General features: G+C 51.9%; 1 protein-coding gene across 1 annotated transcript in view; it reads left to right on the top strand.

Annotated features, from left to right (window-relative positions):
• JPH2 (junctophilin 2) overlaps positions 1-21,527 on the top strand; it is a 31,758-nt gene that overhangs the window by 2,678 nt on the left and 7,553 nt on the right. The window contains exons 2-3 of the mRNA XM_088175013.1: positions 5,242-6,025; positions 20,058-20,176. Of these exons, the coding sequence (XP_088031139.1) occupies positions 5,242-6,025; positions 20,058-20,176 (903 nt within the window). The remainder of the gene's footprint in view (positions 1-5,241; positions 6,026-20,057; positions 20,177-21,527) is intronic.

The following is a 21,527-nucleotide window of genomic DNA, read 5'->3' as shown; positions in this document are numbered from 1 at the left end:
AAGGACGGGGCGGAATGGTCTCACTGACCTGCAGGACCTTTTGTTTTGTCTCCTGCCTGCACACAGCAACCTGCAGGATCCAGATGTGGCCAGACTGCTAATGGGACCTGTTAGTGTTTGAATTTGAGGTTGCCAAGATAAACATCTGGAAAGACTTTGGATATCTGCCGTCCCTCGAGTAGGGGACACGATTCCCAAGCCCCTTGGAAGCCAGCCACACGAGGAAAAGGGTTCTGGGAATGTGCAGCCCTCGCCAGGTCATCAGAAACTTTAGGTCATGGTTGGACTGCTTGCAGATTTCAGGGAAATGTAGCTGATTCTGATGTTTTAAAATAGACTTTAACTTTTATATATATATATATATATATATATATATATATATATATATATATATATAGACATACATAAAAATTTACATTTTAAAATACAATTAAAATATACTTATAGGGTTGTCTGTATTTGAATCTTGTGTCTGGCCAAGATTTTTAAAAAGACCAAATCTGGAGTGAAACTTTTTGAAATCCCATATAGATTTTTGGTGTCTAGTAAGAACCAGGGTCATGGTACAGTTTAGCCCAGGCACTGTGTGGGTTATTTTCCCTTCTCCCCACTACCAAAAGCCTATTTTTGTGAATGCTATGGGAGACTTTATGGGTTTAAGGAGCTTTCGGTAACATGGATTGAAATCAGCCAAGGGGTTAAGAGCTTTGTGTGTGGCTGGGCAGATACAGTGACATTCTGATACATTCCTTTGTGTATCCAAGCTGGATATACTTGTGCGTGCTCTGTCACTACAGAGCTCAGAGCCCTTTAGAGGGGCAGAATGCTCCGGCTGAAGCAGTGAATGGGGTTGTGGAAGGCATAGCATGAAGGAACTCATTGTTCTGTAACGTAAGCTATGAGTAAACATGTAGTTATTTGGCTTTGCCCAGTGAGTTTTGTCCATGCTGTAAGGAAGGTCTCATTTTTTGGATACTTTTGTGCATTTGACTGTGAGTCAAAACCCTGAGTCAAGTTTTTCTGTAGAAAAAGATCTCACTGAATCATGCTGCATACCCATGATCCAGCCCAAAGTCTGTCTTTGCTGTATAAATAACTGCTTGTGTGTATGGAAGGGGAAAAACATCACTTAAAATCAATGCAACCTAAAACCAACTTATTTTTGATACTGCAATTTGTTCTCTAGGGTGCTAAGGAGGACAGTGGTGTCAGTTAACAACGGGGAAACAATTAGACCAGTCAGTGATCACAAGACCACAGAAGAGGGGAAAAGAAATGCAAAAGTGCTCTACTGGGGAGATGAAATGGGTGATGTGGAGCAGCACAACTCCATCCTGTGGCAGGGCAAGTGCAGTGGGAAGGGGCCTGGACTGGGACAGAAGGAGCAGCATCCATGGGATTGTGGCTGGGAAAGGAGGAAAGGGGTGTGGGAGAGCCACGATGGTGCTGGCTTTCATCTGCTGCCTCTGTAGCAAAGCTCCTGCCTGACACATGAATTAATATAGTGAAATTTTTTACCCTCTATGTGGTTTTCTTTGGCTTTCTTTTCCAGCAGAACCCATCAGACAGTACTGCTGGCACCAAAAGGCAGCACTATGTTTTTGCTGGCCTGTCCTCCACAGGGTGCTGTGCATCATTTAAATGTCCCTGGCCACTTACATCGAATTCCAACCTGCCTGTCTTCACAGTATCTGGGTGACAGCAGGGGCCTGTAGGGCAGGGATGCGATTTGAGCTGTTTGCATTATTTACATGACTGTTTGTATTATTTACATTCATCACTAATTATATGGGAGCCTTGAGACAGGCTGGGAAGGGGAAGTGTGTCCCTGCTGGTGATGGGATCTTGCTGCTGGGCTGGAGGGCACTGGGAGCTGAAGCTTTTGCATTGGATGCAGCCATGCACCATCCCACCCTGCTGCTGGGGTGAAGCAGAGGGTGCTCCCACCCCTTTGGAGTGTCTGGAGGTGAAGGCTGCAGGGATGTCATTTCCATTGATCCCACAATTTAATCCTTCCCATCCTATGAAGTTACCCAGGCAGCATCACGTGCTTTTGGTTGGGGCTGTGCAGAGGTGATGAATCGTATTCTTGGAGGTTGCAGAATGGTTTTTGTCATTAGGACAAGTAAAAATGCAGCCAATAAAGGATTATTGGGCCCCCTCTCCCTGCTAATCACACCCTGATGAGATGAGGTGTCTGTCCCACTGCCCTGATGAATCTAGGGCTGGGGGGAGGCAGGGAAGTGGGCTCCCTATCATAGAGATTTACTTGTTCCACATACATTTTTTTAAAATTATTTTTTTGCAGAACCTCAGACGCGTGTGAGCTCGTGGCAGCCTGGCTGACAGCTGTGTGCTGCCCGTGCCCCTTGCCCAGGCTGGGTGGGTACTGGGCTGTGGTGGTGGCTCGGGGACGTGCAGCCGTGCTGCAGAGAGATCTTGCACTGTTTTCTGTAGAACTGACTGCCCTGGGCCGTGCTGGTGAGGCAGGGCTTGGCTCTGCTCAAGCCCTGCGTGCCCTGACTCACGGCTGCCGGCGCCTCCAGCCGCTCCCTGCAGCCTCTGGCTCCACTCCAGGGCTGCTTTATGGCCATGCCCTGGCACAGAGCCTCAGCTGGGCAGGGAATGGCAGCATGACAGGGCCATGGCAGTGCCTGCTCACCTTGCCTTGGCTGGGCAGCCGTGGGCAGCACTGTCAGTGCCCTCTGCTCATCCAGGCAGGGCTGGCAGCTCTGGTCACAGGGACGATGTTGCTTGTGCTGTACAGACTGAAATCAGGGAGTAGAGAGCAGCCTGCAGAGCTGGTGTTAAACCTTGTGTTGAGGATGGCACTCCATCCTTGCTCCCTGGAGACCCATGTGGCTTTTCCCACCCAGCTGGCTCTGGTGCTGTGGAGGGGGACAGAGTGGGCTGGAGTGCAGCAGCTGCTCTGACCTGACCCCTGAGGAGTGGCTGAACCCCCTTAACCTGCTTTTCCAGGGAATTAACATGGCAGCATTACCAGCTGCAGCCTGATACGTGTGAAGTTGTTCCCATCCTAGGAGAAGGTCTCCAATGTCACCCTGATCATGTGTCAGCCCTGCTTTCTGGGAGGGCGGGTGGGACGGAGCACTGACCTCACCAGGGAGGGACATGGGGGCACTCTAGGGGTCTCTATAGCTTCAGTTTCCACTAGGAAGGCTCATCCCCATTTTATGGAGAGGGATTTGGGAACATGGTGAGGAACATGCCCAGATGCCTGGCATCTCCGTGATGGTCCTTGACTCCTGACTCGTGCCCAAACCCATGCTTATTTTTCCTTGTTTTTCCCTAGAAGAGCTTCAAACTCATCCAAGAAAATGGAAAATGGCCTCTTGCTGTGGCAAGTGGCTCCCCTTGGCTGGCTGCAGTCTGCAGATGCCATGTACTACCTGAATCCCTACGTTTTTCTAGGGGAGACCAACTGTTTACAGGGACCCCATAATCCCCTGTGCTGCAGGGTGGGCAGGGGCTGGCTGAGGGAAGCTCACCCAGGACAGCAGCTGCTGCTCACTCGGGCACTTCTTGTCTTTCCTGGCCCTCAGCACTGTAAGTTAACACTCCACAGGCAGGTCCAAAGAGGATTTCAACGAAACCTGAAGCTTGGGAGGAGAGATTATGCTGCAGAAATGGCCTGGGAGACTGTAAAATATGCACTCCCACGATCGCCAAAGAAGGAACTGGATTTGCTCCTTGGGGAGCAGGGTCATCCCTGGGCTCAGTAATGGTGTTTGAGGGGGAGGAATTAATGCCTTGAAGATGGGTTACCCCCTTCCATCTCAGCCCAGCCCTGTCTGAGCCCCCCCAGAACTGTGGGAGTGCCTGCTCTCCCAAAATCATGTGTCTTCTGGTAGATCACTGCTTTTTGCACACCAGATTTAGGACAGATGTCTGTGAAAATACTCCCAGCACAGCAGCTTACATGAAGCAGCACCTGACAGAGTAAAGGAATAGAGTGGCTTTTCCAAAGGTGTTTGTGCTCCCCCATCACCCTCTGCCTGTGCCCCAGGCTGAGGGAGCTGCTGGCAGCCTCCATTCCACAGGGTGCTGGTTTGGGATGGCCCATTCCAGGTCCTGTAATACCAGGAGCAGAGAGGAATGCTGCCTTTGTTTTGGGTGGTTTGCTGGTTTCTGAGGCAACTGCATCTGTAGACTGATGAGAGCCAGACTGGGAAGATGGCTCATCCCAGGCTCATCCCCAGTCCAGAGAACTCAGGGATGCTCTGATATTCCCCGTGCTGGAGTGGTGGGTGCTGTGAGTGAAGGCTGCTTGCTGCCCCACAGCTGCTTGCCCTTCCCAGGAGCTCTTCTTGTGGGGCCTCTGATGCAGCTAATTTAAGTCTCTTGGCATCCTAGTGAGAAAAGTCAGAGTGGGAGTCTCCACTCTGCTGGAGCTTGCAAATGTGGTCACCTCTGGAATCAGGGGGTCTGGAGAGGAGCAGTGTCCCCCTCCTTCAAGGTGCCACTGCCAAAGTCCTGCTGTTCTCAGCAGGGTCCTGTAGCCAAAGTGCAGCCCTGGCCATGGTGAACACGATCCGTTCTCTGCATCCCATCATATGACACCATCTGCCCTCTTGAGCTGGGTCTGGAGGAGTGGGGTGGGGTGATGCTTTCTGGGGCAGAGCTGAAGGAACCCCACACAGAGCAGCTTCTCTCCTCCCTTTTTTGCCCATCTCCTGCTTTGTGCAGTGTGGTGCCAGCCATGATTTTGGGAACTCAGAGAAGCCAGAGTCAGCACCAAGGAGACGTGGCTTCAGGTACCAGGGCAGTCAGTGGACATGTGGGATCCTGACCCAGGGGTCTAGAGCTGGTCCTGGCAGCCTGCAGGGGACAGACTGCAGAACAGGCTCAAAGGGGCTGTCACCAAGCCAAGCAGAGATGTGCCACTGCAGCTCACATGCCCGCTGGGGCTGCTGCCACCCTCTGCACGGCCCAAACTCCACCCCTGGGGGCTGCCTGCCGCTCCCTTCTCTGAATGAACATCCAGATCTCGTACACTAAGTGGCTTTGAGTTTGCAAAGTGTCCCCTGGTGCCTCAGCCCCTTTGCAAAGGGCTGTCACCTGCCAGCAGAGGCCCTTGTGCTGGTGTCCTCTGCTCCCCAGGCACTGATGCTTTTGCATGCGGGTGAGCACCAGCGGAGCCGGGGTCAGTGCAGCCGCACAGCTCACCTCCCTTCCAGCCAAACCGAGCTGCTTTTTCACGCTGCCCTCTTGTCTCCGCAGGCACGTACCAGGGCCAGTTCACCAACGGCATGCGGCACGGCTACGGCGTGCGGCAGAGCGTGCCCTACGGCATGGCCTCGGTGGTGCGCTCCCCGCTGCGCACATCGCTGTCCTCCCTGCGCAGCGAGCACAGCAATGGCACCCTGCCCCAGCAGGACTCGCCCGCCGCCAACCCCGAGAGCCTGCCCCTCTCGCCCACCATCACCCGCGGCGGCTTCGCCCTCAGCCTCTACGCGGACGCAGAGGCCGGCAAGCCCAAGAAAGGGGGGCTCTTCCGCAGGGGCTCCTTGCTGGGCAAGCTGAAGAAGTCCGAGTCCAAGTCATCCCTGGCCAGCCAGAAGAGCCGCGTCAGCTTCCTCAAGAGCGAGAGCGGGATCAGCTCGGCTGCCAGCGACGCCACCTCCACCGTCAGCCTGGGCGAGGGCGCCGAGGGCGAGGAGTACACCCCCTTCGAGTCCGACATCGACGCCACCACCACCGAGACCTACATGGGCGAGTGGAAGAACGACAAACGCGCCGGCTTCGGCGTCAGCGAGCGCTCCAGCGGGCTCAAGTACGAGGGGGAATGGCTGGACAACCTGCGGCACGGCTACGGCTGCACCACGCTGCCCGACGGCAAGAAGGAGGAGGGCAAGTACCGCCACAATGTGCTGGTGAAGGGCATGAAGAAGCGTGTGTTACCCCTCAAGAGCGCCAAGATCCGGCAGAAGGTGGACAGGAGCGTGGAGGGGGCTCAGAGGGCTGCGGCCATCGCCCGGCAGAAGTCAGAGATTGCAGCATCCAGGTGGGTGCTTGGAGCCCCAGCACACAGGTTCCCGTGGTGATGGTCCCCATCCCATGTCTTCAGGAGCTGTCCTTTTCCTCATCCCCTCTCCTGTCCCCCTGCAGCCCTGGTTGGTCCAGAGGGGATTGTTACCAGTCCTGGCACTCAGCAGGATGGGGAGCATCCTGATGCTGTGCCAGGCTGGGCATTGATGGGACAGCACGAGAAACAGAGGGTTTGATGGTGATAAATCCAACAGGCTCATGAGCAGCCAGATGTGTCCCAGATAAACTGGGGCTGCAGCAGAACACAGTTTGGCCCTGGAGCCCCCATGTGGCTCTGGAGGAAGTTTGTGGGATGCATTAGGGTTGTCAGTTTTAGCAGCTGAGTGTAATTGTTCCACTGCCCCTCCTGGGATGGAGGAGAGAGGAAATAAGAGTGGCTTCAGAAATAAGTCTGCCTGGAAAGGGCAGGGGAAATTCTCCTCCTCCAGCTCACATCCCTGCCTGTGTCCGAGCTGAGTTGGCAGCGTGCTCCTCCAGCAGCATTCCTGCCGGTCTCAGAGCTGACCTGGCAGAGAACAGAGATCTGGGAGCCTTCCTCCTTCTCTCCTCTTCCTTGGGGAAATGTGGTCGTAACAGTCCTTGAGGTTTCACCTGACTCGCCAAGAAAACCTCACCCTGCACAGGCTTTGCTCAGCTGCTGGGCAGTGGCTGTGACTCCTGTCCTGTCTCACTCCTTTTAATTCCTGTGTAATTATCAGTTACTTCATTATCAACCAGAGCAGGGAAATAAGCAAGAGGACACTTATTACCAAACCCCATTCCACTCCTTGGAGAAACCCCCACTTTACTCTCCTGGCAGCCATTTCTTCTTCAGACTTTTGTGGGGAGCATGATTGATTTTTTTTAACAAAACCCAGTTGCCTCGGGGACTGGTGGAGAAAACCCAGCAGGATTGCAAGTGAATCTCCATGCAGGACCAGCTAGGATAAAAATAACAGGCTGGGGTGGTGTGGGGCCCTGGATCCTTCTGGCAGGGCAGGCTCAGCCTGACACCAGCCTTGCCGTGCCCGCGAAAAGCGTGTGGCCACAGCGTGAATAAGGAGGCTGGAGCTGCAAACACTGCTCCCTGAGAGCTTGGCTGGTTTACACAAACCTCTTTTTATTATGCACTATTTACACTTTGCATCAAAAGCGGCTCTGCAGTGTTTTCAGTCAGGGGCTGGAATGCGCCCGCTGCCCTGGCGGGGGCTGCATCCCTCCCCAGTGCGGCCGGGGAATAATTTCCTATTAAGGAAACCTTGGAGCTGGAGGAAATAAGACGTGGAAGCTGGTTTCCTCCAGGGAGCCCTCAGCCAGCAGACCCTGCCGTGGTGTGGCTGCTGGGCAGGGCAGGGATTGTTGTGCTTGCTGGCAGTGTGGAACTCCAGTCCTGTTCCTGCAGCACAGCTTCCAGCAGAGCTGGACCCGCTGGGAGAGGGGAATTCAGGCTGCTTGTCCTGTTAACTATAACTCAGTGTTTCCATCAGGGTTTATTCCTGGTGTATCTTGCTCGGAGCAGAGCTGTTCTCTCTACCTGATGACTTTTGTAAATCTGACTCGTGCTCTCCTCCCTCCTCCTTTCACCTCAGATTTGGGGTAGAGATTAAATCTACATAATTTTTCCTGGAGAAGGTCCTTAGTTTAAACCCCAGCTCTGCCACCAACTTTTGCTTTGGCTGTGAACCCTGCCTCAGTTTCCACACCCAGGGCAGAGTAATTGCAGACGGATTGTGAAAATGGATTATTACAGTTTATAGAAGGGCTGCACTATCATTAGCTTGCCTGAGCTCATAACTGTGAGGTGGAGCTTTCTACATGGAGCATTTATATTTCTCCTCAGACGGCAGTGTGTCCCTTACTCAAAAAAATCCCTTTGAGGCTACACCCGTTCTTTCCTGGGGGAAGATATGACATTTATGCATGTAAGCTTATTACTAGGCACTAATTATCAGCACACAGCAGGTGGGCTGTGCAAATTCCCAGGTACCTCTGCACACCTGAGCTGTTGTACATGGATGTTTGAGTTCCATTTGCTTGTGGCACTCAGGGGAGCCCCTTGCAGAACGAAACTGCTGTAACATACAGCCTCCTGCTGTCTGGGGGTGAAATGCCAGCAGAAGGCCAGATTTCTCCCTTTTGCACCATAAAAGGCTCTTTGGGGATAGAAATTCCGAGGAAAACAAGCCCAAGCACTGGAAGCTGCCTGAGCCAGTTGTGCCGCAGGAATCCCAGGCACGTGCTGAGCTCTGGGGTGCACGGCTGGGGGCTGTCAGCAGCACTGAGGGGTGCCCTGTCTGTGAGCTTTGGGCAGGAGAGCAGCAAGAGAGCAGCCAGGGACGATGGGCAGTGCACTCACCAAACCTCCCTGTGCCATGCTCTGCTCCCAGGGTGTCTGAGGCACCAGGCTGCTTCACAGCTCTTGTCCCACCTGCTCTTTCACTTTGGGTCTTCCATCCAGGGCTGTGGGCAGTGCCAGCTACTGCCTGTCCTACTGCCTCTGCTGCCCCTGCAGCACTGCCCTGGCCTCCTCAGCTCCCTCCTGAATCCTCCTGGGTTGGCAATCCAGCTGCTTATCCAGTTGTGCAAGAAGCTGAGGACATCATCTTACCGTCAGCTGAGAGAACAACTCTGTTTTTCATTATTTCAGTGGAAATCATTTGGCAGGGGCCATGCTGTCCTGAGCAGTGCATCCAGGTCAGCCAGCTTCACCCCATGCAAAGCCTACTGGTGCTGCTCAGATGTTGGGTAAAAACCCTGGGCATGTCTCTCAGCAGCTCTGGGGATCAGCTAGAAGGATGGAACCTGGAGTGTGAATCCTCACCCTGGCTGCTCTCACTCAGGAGAAAACTCATCTTGGAATGCAGCCTCTGAAGCAGCTGGCAGACATGGCTTTACTCCTGCCCAGGGGTAACCAGGGATGGATGTGGGGTTAACACACTTAACACACCCCAGGGAGTGTTCATTAGCCCTGATGCTAATGAACCTGCACTTTCTGGTGCTCCAGGACTTGTCCTGCTGTGATCCCAAGGGATTCCTGTCATAGCTGGGACTCAGCTGTTCTGCAGTGCCAGGTGAAGGCACCTGCTGTGTCACCTCCAACCTCCCCTTTCCCGCCCACCATCCTGCTGGAGACTCCTTTGAAAAGCAGTTGGGGTGGATGGGAAGCACGAGGAGAGCCTGGGATCACAGCTGGGGCTTCACCTCACAGGAGCTGAAGTAGACACACTGGCTGGAGGACTGTGAGGAGGGGACCGCCACCACCAGGCCCTGAGTGAGTTGGTTCAAAGCCATGCTGAGGTGTGAAACAGCTGCCTTACAGCTTTCTGGGCACATGGGCTGGTACAGAATAGGGTGTTTTGTACCCCAGGTACTTGAAACTCCTTGTGCCTGGGGAGCAGTGTGTGTTTGCCTGTCAGATGAGGAGGATGGTCCCACAGAATACAGGAGGAAGAAGCATGAAGCTTTCATCTCTTCAGAACAGATGAAAATAAAATAAAGTAAGAGGAAGGGCAGGACTGTCTGCAGGGGGAACCTTTAATGTTTTGAAACCTATGTGCTTAGTAGCTAGGCAGCTTTTACAGGGGTTTTCCTTCTCTCACGTGCTTTTTAAGGATAAAATGAGTGTAAATACTGCAAACCCCACCTCTATCCCATTGCAGCAGTATCTGACATGGTCTGCTTCTGCACATGGTTGTGCTTCCCAGTGACTTGGACCAAAATCAATGGAGGGACTTGGCCATGTGTCCTGCAAGGCACGGGTCTGGCCAAGCTCTGAGATCCTTTGAAGGGTGCATGTCCTGGCAGGAACACCTCAGATACATCTGCAGGATGTCACGGGATCAATAGGAAAACAAAATATTCAAGGCTGTAATGACTGCTGTGCTTCACCACTTTGTCCTCACGTGCTGGCCCTGTAGCTCCTGTGTGGTTTATACCTAGAGAGTACAACTACAAGTGAATACATTTTAGGTTTACTTTTGTTTTAATGTACTATCAGTAGATATCTGTAGGAATTTCTAGATTGTGTTCTGAAGTGTGGGGCATCAATTCCTGATTCTGTGGGGTTTTCTCATTAGGGTGAGCCTGGGCTCTGTGGAAACACAGAAGAGCTCCAGTGTCATCAACACAGGGGCATTGCTCACATTGTGAGCTGTTGCCTGGTTTTGAAGCCTAAGTTGTTTTTCTGTCCATACCCATGACTTTGGGGCACATCTTAGCTTTCCCTTCAAATAACAAGAGCACTTGACAGCTCCTGTATCACTTTCCAAGCCTCTTGTGCCTGGCTGCATTCCCGGCAGCGTCGCTGCTGTCTCCCTGTGCTCAGCATTTCCAGGCTGCGTGGCCGGGCAGCAGCGAGCGTCTCCTTGGGGAACGCGGCTGTGTGGTGCAAATGACGTCCCAAAATCGCTGGAGTCAGCAGAGGCTCCTGACTAAATAAGGGCAGGCAGAGCAGGGCTTTATCAGCATGGCCTGAGTGTGACAGCTGAGAGCCAGGCTGGGGCAGCCCACGCTGCTGGGGCTCGGCTGTGCTCTCCCACTCGCAGGGTGCTTCATTGGGCACAGCTCTGCCCTTGTCCCCACTGCTCCTGGGGGTTTAAACTGATGGTGGGGAAAGTGGGAAACCAAAGGGACAACTTCCTGAGGCACCTCTTTGGTGAGGCATGGTTTGTGTCCAGTGCAGCACTGGGCTGGTGGCCACGGTAGCCTTTGTGCTCCTGGGGCTGACAGCACAGCTCAGCTTCCCCTGAGGCCAGATTTCAGACCTGGGATTTTAGGTCTGTTAAATCAGACTTCGGATTTGCTCTAACGAAAAGCAAAAGGATTTTTTTAAATGTACTTTTAGCCAGAGGCACAGGCATTAGATACCTCAGGAGTTCAGCACATTCCCAGACCTTTAGGTCTAAAGCTGGAGGAGAGCAGGATGCTCATGGCACCCTGTGAGAGTGAGCAGCAGCAGCTGTGGCTCAGGACAGCTCCTGCCAGGACAGGAGGGACCAACTGATCCTCCTGTGCTCTCCCAGCCTCACAGTCTCTCTGCTCCAGGACTCCACACCTCTGAGTGTGATGGACGGCTGTGTAATTCGGAGGCAGCAGCAGGCAGGAGATGGGCAGAGCTTTTCCCAGCCCCGGGTGGGATGTTGGCTGCTGTTTGCCAGGGAGGCACACAGGAGTTGGGAGCAGCATTTCTGGAACTCTCTGATCAGACACCAAAGATCACAGATGTCACAGCCTGAGCTCTCATTGGGCTTAAATGGCAAGTGCATGGAGGTGCAGGGGGGCCAAGGACTACCCCTCACCTCCCCATGGGGTGCAGCAGAAGGGTCACTCCTAGCAAGTGGAGGCAGGTGGAGTGGCCTGAGCTGAGCACAGCTCCTTGATGACTGGGTATTCTGGCTGCTCCAGGAATTCTGGCTGCCTCACAGCCCCATAAGGGGAATCTGCATCTTGGTGCTTCCATGGATAGGGTTCAGAGAGTCATTGTGCACATGGACAGGGAGAAAGAAGAGCAGCCACATGGCTCCCTGCTATAGCTGAGTGCCAGGACACAGCATTGAGGGGATGCTCCTCAGTCCTGCTGTCCCAGTAAAGATGTTTCTCACAGAGCTCGGTGTGTTTATAAAGAGGATAATCCTGTTTCATCACCCTTGGTTAGTAGAAACCCAGTTGCTGGCATCTATTTCTGCACCAGCTGAAGCCCAGGGCTGGAGCTCTCCCACTTTCTGTGTGGCACAGAAGTCTTCAGCTCTGCAGAAACATTGCTGTTTTCAAACCTCTGCCTAATCCTCGTTTCACCCATCCACTGGAGCTATGCAGGGAGAGGGCTGTAGGGTTTGGGTGATCTCTTCTCTATTTCTGATCCAGTGTGGCCATGGGGACAGCAAGCCCCAGTGCTGGGGTCCAGAGCCAGGATCAGACACCCACCCCAGCTGCAGGACACCCACAGTGTGTCCCTCTGACAGAAGGGGCTGTGTGTGAGGCTTTGTGGGCTGGAGGGATTCAGTGTCACTGGGTGAGTGATGGTGTGATGCCTTCACCCCCTTCTTCCAGCCCTCTCCCAGAGCAGCCTCATCCAGGCTGGCTGCAGTTCCAGCACTGACACATTTTTGGCCCACCGTGCTCTTTAGGCGGGATGTGCTCTGACTCTGGAGGAGGGTGCACGGCTTTATCTGTTTTCCACCCACCTCACATGAATTTCTTCAGGCACTTTCATGCCTTATTAGGGTAAGAAGGAACATGCATTTTCAATAGCTCCAAGGAGAAAGCATCTGCTGGAGAGCACACGGCTTTCTCCAGGGCTTCCTGGGCTTCAGGATTGGGGCAAGCAAGGCTCTGTCTTGCAGGGATCCCCTCAAGAGCAGCAGAGGTTGGATGGCAGGATGTCAGCCCTGGGATGGTACAGATAGCCAGCCAGACAGGAAAAGTGGAATTAATGGGCTGTTCATTCCGATCTTGTGGGAAATCCTTATCTCAACAGCTTACAAACACAGAAAGGGAAAAATGAAGTGTGACTTTAATATGCAAAAATGACTGTGGAAAATGATAGCATCTTGTTCAATTGATCTGCTGCTGCATGGAACAAGAGGGTTCTGACTCCCATCCAAGTGCTTGCAATCAGCTGGCAGGGAGCTGGGCTTTGAAATCATTGAATTCAATCATGCTTTGCTCACAGGTTATCATCATTTCAGTGGAATGTGAAATAGCCTTATCTTGAAAAATAAATCATTTTAAAGTAAAACATCCAATTTAAATAGAAAGCCTGCGATGCAGAAACCCTCCCTTCTCCTGGAGGAGGGACTTTTTTCAGCTTATTCTGAGCCAGAGCCCTTTGGCTTTCTCAGTCCAAGTTTTTTCATTTTGCTCCTGCAAAGGCTGATGATTCTTTAGTGAGGGCTGGCAGGGTCCTGGTGTCCCACCTGCCTGAGTGCTCTCAGCAGCCTTGGGTACAGTGCATGGGAGCTGAAGCATGGGATGTGGGCTGGGTGCCCTCACAGCTTCCAGCTTCCTCTCTTCTTTTTCCTGGACCTCAGATCTGTGAGCATCAACTCAAAAGACCTACAGGACTGTGAGAAAACGGCTCCTACTTAAAATTTTGATAAGTAATTGGGGTTTTGGGCAAATGCAATGTTTTAAGGAATACGCCTTCATTTCCTAAAAGAAAATCCGCTTTTCTTTTTTTGACTGAGGGAAAAAAAACCCACAAAACAGATACAACAGTTTCTCACTCTTTTGGTTTGGATTGCTCAAATCTGAAAAACATTTGATTTAGAAGTTACTAAAATTTTTGGTTGAAAAAAACAACAATCTTAGAGTGAAAACACAGACTTTCTGACCCATTTTATTGATGGTGGATCCAGCAGTGTGGTAAAACACACTCCTCTTATGGATGCTGCCTGTTTGGCAGAGCCTGGGGCTGAACAGGGACTCCTGGGTCATGTGAGCTCCCTCAAAACAAATGTCTGCTGTATCCCTGGTCTTTCTTGGGAGTGGGAATTCCAAGGGCAGGGTAGGGAGCAGCCCCTGCTCACTCAGTGCAGGTACAGGCAGGAGGCAGGAGCACATGGGGGAATGGAAAGATTGAAGGATCCTGATTGCATATGTGCTTTAAAGATGTTTTGATGCACTAGTCGGTGGGATAACCCAGCTCCTTTCATTTTGCAGCAGTACCTAATTAAGTCAGGGTCCCCAGGGCATTTATTTGCTGAGCCCCTTTGGTAGTGGTGTCCTGGAAGCTGGAATAATTCACTGAGTTTGGGCATAGCCCCAGGGCTGTGATGCTCTGAGGGACCTGCTCTTACTCCACTCAATCTGCACCCAGAGCAGCAGAGTGGCCCTGAAAACCAGGGGAAGAAGAAGAGATTCCAGCTGACAGCTGCAAATCCCCCTTTTCCCAAAAATATCTCTGTGGATGCTCTTACAAGCTGCTCGCAGCCTGGCTGTGCTGGCAGGACAGGCTCCAGCAGGGCCAGGAGCTGCCTGTCCTGCCCGTGGTGCAGTGTCCCTGGGCTGTGGTGTCATCCTGGTGCCAGCAGCCCTTTGAGCCCGCAGGCTCTGGCTTGCCCCGCTCCTTTTGGAGCTGGCTCTGGGCAGCTGCTGGCTGCATCCCGGGACTGTGGGAGAAACAGAGAGCAGCTGTGGGCTGTGCCAGCCCCACGGGCTCCTCACAGCCCATGGGCTCTCGTGTGGGCTGGCACAGCCAGGCCCTGGTGCCTGCTGGCCACCCAGTCCCGCTCAGCTCCCAGGCCACTCGGGCTGGCAGAGACTGATGGAGCACATCCTCCAGTACGTGGGGCTGGGGTGAGTAGATTGTCATCTTATTGAAGACAGCTGCAGATCTGTCTGCTGAAAGATTAATATCACTTTAACTGTTCCAAGGGGAAGTATCCCTCAGTGAAAGATGCAAGTGGCTCAGAGCTATTTAGAGCTAAGGATAACATTTCGGTATTTTAAAAATTCACCAAGTAATCATAAAGGCTGAGCTCGTTAGGTGGCAGGGAGTTCTGCCAGGCCTGTGCTCCTAAAGCACTGCACAGAAAAGGATGCTTTTCTCTAGGCTGAATGGCCTGCTCATGCCCTTTCTGTGGAAGGAAGGAGAAAAGGTCTGATTTATCCAGCCAAGTAGCCTGGGCATGTACTAAGTGCTAACATTTCTGTGTAAGTGCTGGTACTGAGAGGGAAAATCCTCGTGAGCTACTCTGCAAGGTCAGGATGGTTTCTCTTTTTGCCTTTCTGCTTCAGTAGTATGGAGGTGTTCCCTTTAGGATGCAAAGTGTGTTGATTTATGCTAATTTCACATTTTAGATCACACCTTGCAGGTGCAGAGCCCATATTATAAAGCAGCAAAGGCTCATGCACCCGGGGGTGTCAGAGTGGAAGTGGAGTGGGTACGTGCATGTGAGTGATGGAGCAAAAAGAGCAAAAGGAACATGAATGGTACAGCTGTCTGTCAGGGCAGGACACCCGTGGGATGGGACAGATGGGTTTGACTGAGGGCAGGGAAAGTGGCATGAGAGGTGAACTGAAGAGGGATATTCAGTCCTGTGGGCTGGTTCCAGGCAAATGAGAGTAGCAGGGTTTTGCTGGTATCTGCATGCATGGGGAGGCACAGGGAGAGACACAAAGGAGATGGATTGGGATTGAGCAGGAAGAAAGGGATGCTCCAGCTAGCAAGGTGGCAGTAGTGTGTCAAATGGAGAAGCCAGAAAGTTCTGTCCTAGTCAGAGTGTACAATCATAGAATTCTGGAAGGGACCTTTAAATGTCATCCAGTCCCAGCCCAGGTGTGTACTGGTCGGGTCTGTGTCCTCTTGCCCTTCACAATGTGAGCACAGAAGGGATTGTGTTGCCATTAACAAAAACACTTCTTCAGCTTTCTCTTTATCCTTTCTGAGTGCTGCAAACATTCCTGCCAAGACAAACAATTATTTTAAGTTTCTTCAGAAGGACAAAATGATTCCTGCTGGATGCTGGAGCAGAGATTTGGCTGGGAGTGGAAAAGCCAGTTTCCAGGAGAGGGGAGTTCAGCAGAAGATTATCTTCCTAGAACTGACTCATGAATTACTTTTGCTTAATGGTCTTCTAGACAGCTCCTAATATCAAGAATGGCAAGAATCATAGTATCATAGAATGGACTGGGTTCAGAGGTGTTCAGTTGGTCCTTGCTCAGAGTTTGCTGAATCAATGGGAGAAGGGAGACCCTGGAGAAGGAAGGACAGTGAATGTGAGGGCAGAGAGCTGAACTCTTCCCCTATTACTAGCTGCAAGGTCATTGCTGCATTTTCAGGCACCCCAGCCCTGTCTGGTATTTGCAGTATTCCCTGCTAATTCCAATTTCATTTGCAGTCTAATCCGATGTGGATGTGCAAAACCACATAAACTGTCCAAAGAGACGGGCGTGCTGGCTGGGGTTGGGCCTCACCTGTTAGCGCAGTGCTCAGCTGCGGCTCGTGTGTCCATGGGGGATTTTAGCAGCAGTTGGAGGAATGATTCAGGCAGGGTTTCTGGGAGATGGCCAGGAAGGACAGGAGTGGTGCTCTGTCCTGCACTAGTACCAAAACGATTAAAGCATTAGAGCAATGCCAGAGGAGCAAATAAAGCAGCAGATGCATTTAACCCTGCCGTCGTGCTGGGGTGTGAAGCCCGGCAGCCGCTGTGATCCAGCCGGGAGGCAGTGGCAGCAGGGCTGGGACAGGGGCTGCAGACATTGCCCACATGCCTCCCCTGAGCTTGGCTCCGAGCTGCTGCTCCTCCTTGCAAAGAATTCACTGGAGCTATTTTTAACAGCACTGCCCAGGGAGATGGCTCAGGGTGCAGTTGGGAAGCGCTCATCCTGGCAGTGCTGCTTTCTGGGATGGGGAGCACTGGAGTGGGTTTGTAAAGGTCTCTCTTGGTGTTTATTTCCTCCAGCTGGATGTGTTTATTGTTTATGGCTCATTTTCCAGTGATGTCTTGAAAAGGGTCTTTGGATTCTGCTGCTGGCTGCTCTAAAGCCCCTGGGTCTGTGTTTCAGTTTCCTGCTGAGCTCGTCTATCTCGAGACTTTCTCCTCTGCTGGTTTTTGCAGGGGGTGTTTACTGCAGAGTTACTGGGAGCTGACAACACAACAGCAGTAAATAAAAAAGTGTGGCCCTGATTAAAGTGTGCCTAAATAGCATCAAATTTATCAAGGCTGGCATTTCCTTTTTGTGAAAGCTCATTCTGCTTTTTAAGATCTTAACCTTGGAAGAAATTTTTCCTCTTGCACGTTTCACCTCTGAGGTTTGACAGTCACCTTCCTGACACCCTCAAACCTCACCCTGGGCTTTTTTTTTCCTTAGCTCCTGCTCCTGGCAGACCCCAGGGTTTGGGATGGGACAGGCTGTTGTGCTGCATGCACTGAGCTCTCCCAGGGTGGCTGGCTTTTGTCTCCTACTTTGCTGCCAGGCTCAAGTTTTCCTCTGTGCTGAGCTCCCAGGCTCTGCCAGCCACGCAGATAAATAATAAATTCAGGGATACTCGAAGCCAGTTAGATGTTATTATTATGGCTGGACCCTTTCCTCTAGGCTGGGCTTTGTCACAGTGCTACTAAACCCTCAGTGTGTGTTTTTTTTTGGAGGGCTGTGAGCAGCACTGCATCCCTTGATGCCCTGGGGATGGGGGCTCAACCAGGGAAAGTGAACTTAAGACACCGTGCCATGTCTCTGAAAGCCAAACGTTCATCACCTGGCTGCTGCCAGATAAATGATCTCAGCAATGGAGCCAGGATCCCTGCTGGGGCCAGGCTGCTGGCTGTGGGAGCAGTGCTCTCCTGGGATGTGCTGGCTGTGGGATGTGCTCTCCTGGGATGTGCTGGCTGGAGAGCAGTGCTCTCCTGGGATGCTGACAGGGCCAACATGTGGTCTCCTGCTGGAGGTGCCAGATTTGAAAGTGCAGCTGTTGACCATAGTCCCCCCCAAATCAAACACCTCTGGATGACTTTGCAAGCAGGGGGACAGGAGCAGAGGGCAGCTGTGTCCCACAGAGTGAGAGCTGCCGTGGGGCAGTGCAGGATGCCAAAGTTGTGCTGCTCAGTTCCTTGTCACCACTCTGTGTGTGCAGCCTGGGAGCTGCCCCAGTGTCCCTGCCCTCACACCCCTCATTGTAGAGCCCTGCTACTCTTGGGGCTGGGGTGTCTCACAGTGATGGCAGCTCCCCACCTCTCACAGCATCCTCACTGCAGCCTCTGCAGCCCAGGCTGGATCTTCTTGGTCTTGCCATCTCTCCACCTGAAGGAATTGCCATCAAATAGCATCCAGCATCTTCTCTGGAGGAAAGCAAAACTCCAGCAGAAGAAAAGCATAACTGGGAGCTACCTCAGCTTCCAACATCCCCAGACTCTTCTCTTATGTTGTCCCCAGGTGCTGGGAGAGAGCTGAGCATGCAGGAGCCATCTGCATCCACTTGGTGACATGTCCAGTTCTGTCCTTACTAGTGAGAGCAGACCCCACATCTAGTGCATTTCCAGATTACTTCTTTGGGAGCTACTTTGAGGAAAGCACTTGCCAGGAGCTGCTTGCTGCTCCCCCAGCTGGGGCCAGCTGGCTGATTGTCTGGCTGGGAATTGGTCAGGATAGCATCTGCCTGGCTCAGAGAGCAGCTGAAAGGGCGAATATTATCTCTTGATGGTGAATCTCATCCTCCAGGAGCAGCAGGACAAAGGCAGGGCCTGGAGCACGTCCTGCCAGGATGAAGAACTGGATGCTCCCTTCAAGCCTCTTCCCTGGGGCCGGCGCCAGGCAGGCTGTGTGCCCCAGGCACAGCACACCCAGCCCACTCTCATCCCCCAGGCATGGAGAGCACAGACACATCCCCCTTGGCCCCTGCCAGATTATAGTGGAATTAATCACACTGATTATATGCTACCAAAAAAGGAGGTGCTTTCTCTGTTCAGAACTGGCTCAGACCCCCTACTTGCAAGCAGCAGCCTAAAAATGCTGTTTTCTGCCTCATCATGTCTCTGGGTTTTTTAGGAGCTGTAATAATTTTGGATAAAAAGACCAAGAATGACTGCAATCCCAGGCAGCTGAACCTGCAGAGAAAGCAGAGAGATAATGTGTGAGTGTGGGCAGGGAGGTGAATCATGGCTCCAGCAGAGTGGGATGTCATCCCAGGGAGGGACAGGCTGAGCCACAGCAGCTCTGCACCCTCTTCTCTATCACAGGGCCCTGAACAGTGTTTTTGGCCCCTTGTCAAGTCACACTGTTGCCTGTATCAGTTGGGATTGATGCCCTACTTTTAGTTCTTTCCCTGCAGCTACTCAGTATGTGTGTATCTTCTCCCTTGTAAGGGTCTCAGAACAGCATTTCTATTTTCTTTTCATTGCACCTGTTGAGTATTCAGACTTCAGCTTGTCTTGTCTGCCTACTACATCTTAGTTTAATGGGAAGGAATCAATCCTCATTTCATGACTAACAGTCCAAAAATTCCTCTGGAGTGTTTTCACTTCAGGAATGAGAACTGCATCTTTCCTCCTTTTTTGTCCTAAAACATGACCAGATACCAACCTGCACCTGAAAAGGGCTCATCAGACACCCTAAGACCACATTACAGGTTGTTATTTAGGGTGAATTGGTGTTTGAGGAATGCTAACTGCTTATCACACAAAAATATGTGGATTTGTACATGAAACAGGGAATATGGAGAGACTCAGAAAATATGATGCTGAGAGCATGGGGAAGGCAGCACTCAGTAAGACCTGAGTGCAACAAAGCAGCTGAACATACTGTGCTTCATCCACCCTTAATTTTAAGGTGCAACTTTGCTGTTTGAAGTCAGCTCCTTCCCAGACTGTGAGCAGCTGGGCTGTAAAGCCAGCCCTGCTTTTAGCAAGAAGATCACAGGGCCCCGAGCATGAGGCATGTGAGGAATATGACAGCCGGCCAGTAAAATAACTCCCATAGCCTGTAACCCTATGGAACAAGGAAGAGATGTGCTGGGAGGGAGCAGAGAGGACTCAGAGAGCCAAGCTGAGAGGGAGACAACAGCTCTGCTGAGATCAGCCTGTCAGGCTGCAGTGAGTAAAGGAGCCCTGGACAGGGCATGTTGTTTGCTGAAGAGCTACAAGAGTGAAATTTTGGGGAAACCCATCTTGTATGGTGAGGTGCAGCAGCTCAGGGCTGGTGACACACAGAGTTCAGCCACCAATGATGCCTGTGTGATGCCTTGGTCATTCCTCTGAGCAGCACAGCAATGAGCCCATTCTGCAGTGCCTGCTGCCTCACTGCAACATGTGAACATGCTCACATTTGCAAATCCACCTGCCCTGTTCCCTGTGTGCAGCCTTTCCACCTTGCTCTTGAGCATCTGGGCCCCTTCCATGTTGAAAATCTGCTCTTCTCTCCCAGAGAGGGAGAGGTTTTGGGTCATGTGGGCAAATTCTGAGTGCTGTTATGCCAGATGGGCTGATCCAGTTTTGGTGCCAGCCAGGATTTGCTGTGTGAGCTGGGATGACCTTGGCTCAGAGGGTGCTCACTATTCTCCCCTCTTCTCTCTGCAGGACGGCTCATGCCAAAGCCAAGGCTGAAGGGTCTGAGCAGGCAGCTCAGGCAGCCAACAACGAATCAGGCATAGCCAGAATGATGGCCAGGGAGCTCTCCCCAGACTTCTACCAGCCAGGTAGGATCAGAGGCATCTTCCAAGAGGGGTCTTGCAATTTCCATGGGGAATCTGTTCAAGTGCTTCACCCACTTTATAACTCCACAAGTTGCCCTCCTGTCTATCCTAAATCCTCTTTTGCTCAGTTGCAGCCAGCCCCTTGCCCTGGCTGATTTGCTGTCCTCCTTACACCACTGTTTTATTCACTCTGTTACCATAGCCTGGAGGAGAACCCCACAGTTTCTCAGCTTCTCCTATTTTTCCACACACCAAAGCCCTCAGAACAGCAGGCAGGACAGGCAGCAAGCTCAGGGCTATCTGCAGCTCTCCTGTAGATATATCCCTTGTGGCTTTTTCTTGGAGAAGTGTTGCACATTGACTCACAAACCCATATCCTGTGGGCCCTCAGAACAATCAGACTCTGCTAATTAGGGGCTGTAATATCCTATAAGGAAGCAGCTAATACAATATACTATTTCTCTGATTCTCTATTAATTTGTTAGCATCACTGCTAATTATTTGGCTGGAAAAACACTTGGGAGCTTCCTTCTGTGAGACCAAGCACTGAGGATTAGTAGATGGGAAGTGTAATATTAGAAGCAGCATTGTGAATGCCACTGCTTTTCCCTGGACTGAGTTAGCTAGAGATATGCTCTTCCTAGAAAACTTTCCTTTACAGAGACCGAAGGTAATAACAGGGCAGTAAATAAAATTTCAAGTGCCTACATTTTCATCCTGTCTTTCTTATCATCTGGATTTATTGAGAGAGTGTCCCATGGTTACTGAGGCAGGATCACAAGGGACTATCACAGCGGTAAACATGGGGGTAGAAGCCAAAGGTGGATTCGTGCTCAGCAAAACCTGATGCCTGCCTCTGCTCTGATTTTGGTGTCTCTGCCTCTCCTGCACCACAGTCCGGCCCAGGGCACACACTGGGAAATGGGAACTGCTAACAACTGGTGCCTGGTTGGGGAGAGCCATGCTGACAGATTTTCCTAAATTCCCTGAACTCTCGCCTTGTCCTGCACCTACAAGCTGGGGAAACGCCGTGCTGGAGGGCTGTCTCTTCCTCCCTAGCACCCAGCAAGGCCAGTTGGAGCTGGCCTTGAGTGGGGAAACACCAGAGCACCCGGCATGGGCATGAGCCAGCCCGTGGCACTTCATTTAACAATGGCTAAACGTCGCTTGATCCTCGCATAAGCCCCCAGCTGCCACTCACAGCTCTACATTCACCCTTTGCACACTGGGGTATTTATAGCACAGAGACAAAGGAAACTGGAATTCCTATGGGGAGGTTTTGGACATCTAGCTAGATTATTTTTTCCACCCATGGCAATTGAATGAGACAATTGAAACGGTCTGTAAAACACTT

Source organism: Sturnus vulgaris, chromosome 17 (genome assembly GCF_052056855.1).
Source record: "Sturnus vulgaris isolate bStuVul1 chromosome 17, bStuVul1.hap1, whole genome shotgun sequence".
Lineage (NCBI taxonomy): Eukaryota > Metazoa > Chordata > Aves > Passeriformes > Sturnidae > Sturnus > Sturnus vulgaris.
The sequence above is the reverse complement of the archived record's forward strand: the minus strand, read 5'-3'. Positions and strand labels throughout refer to the sequence as shown.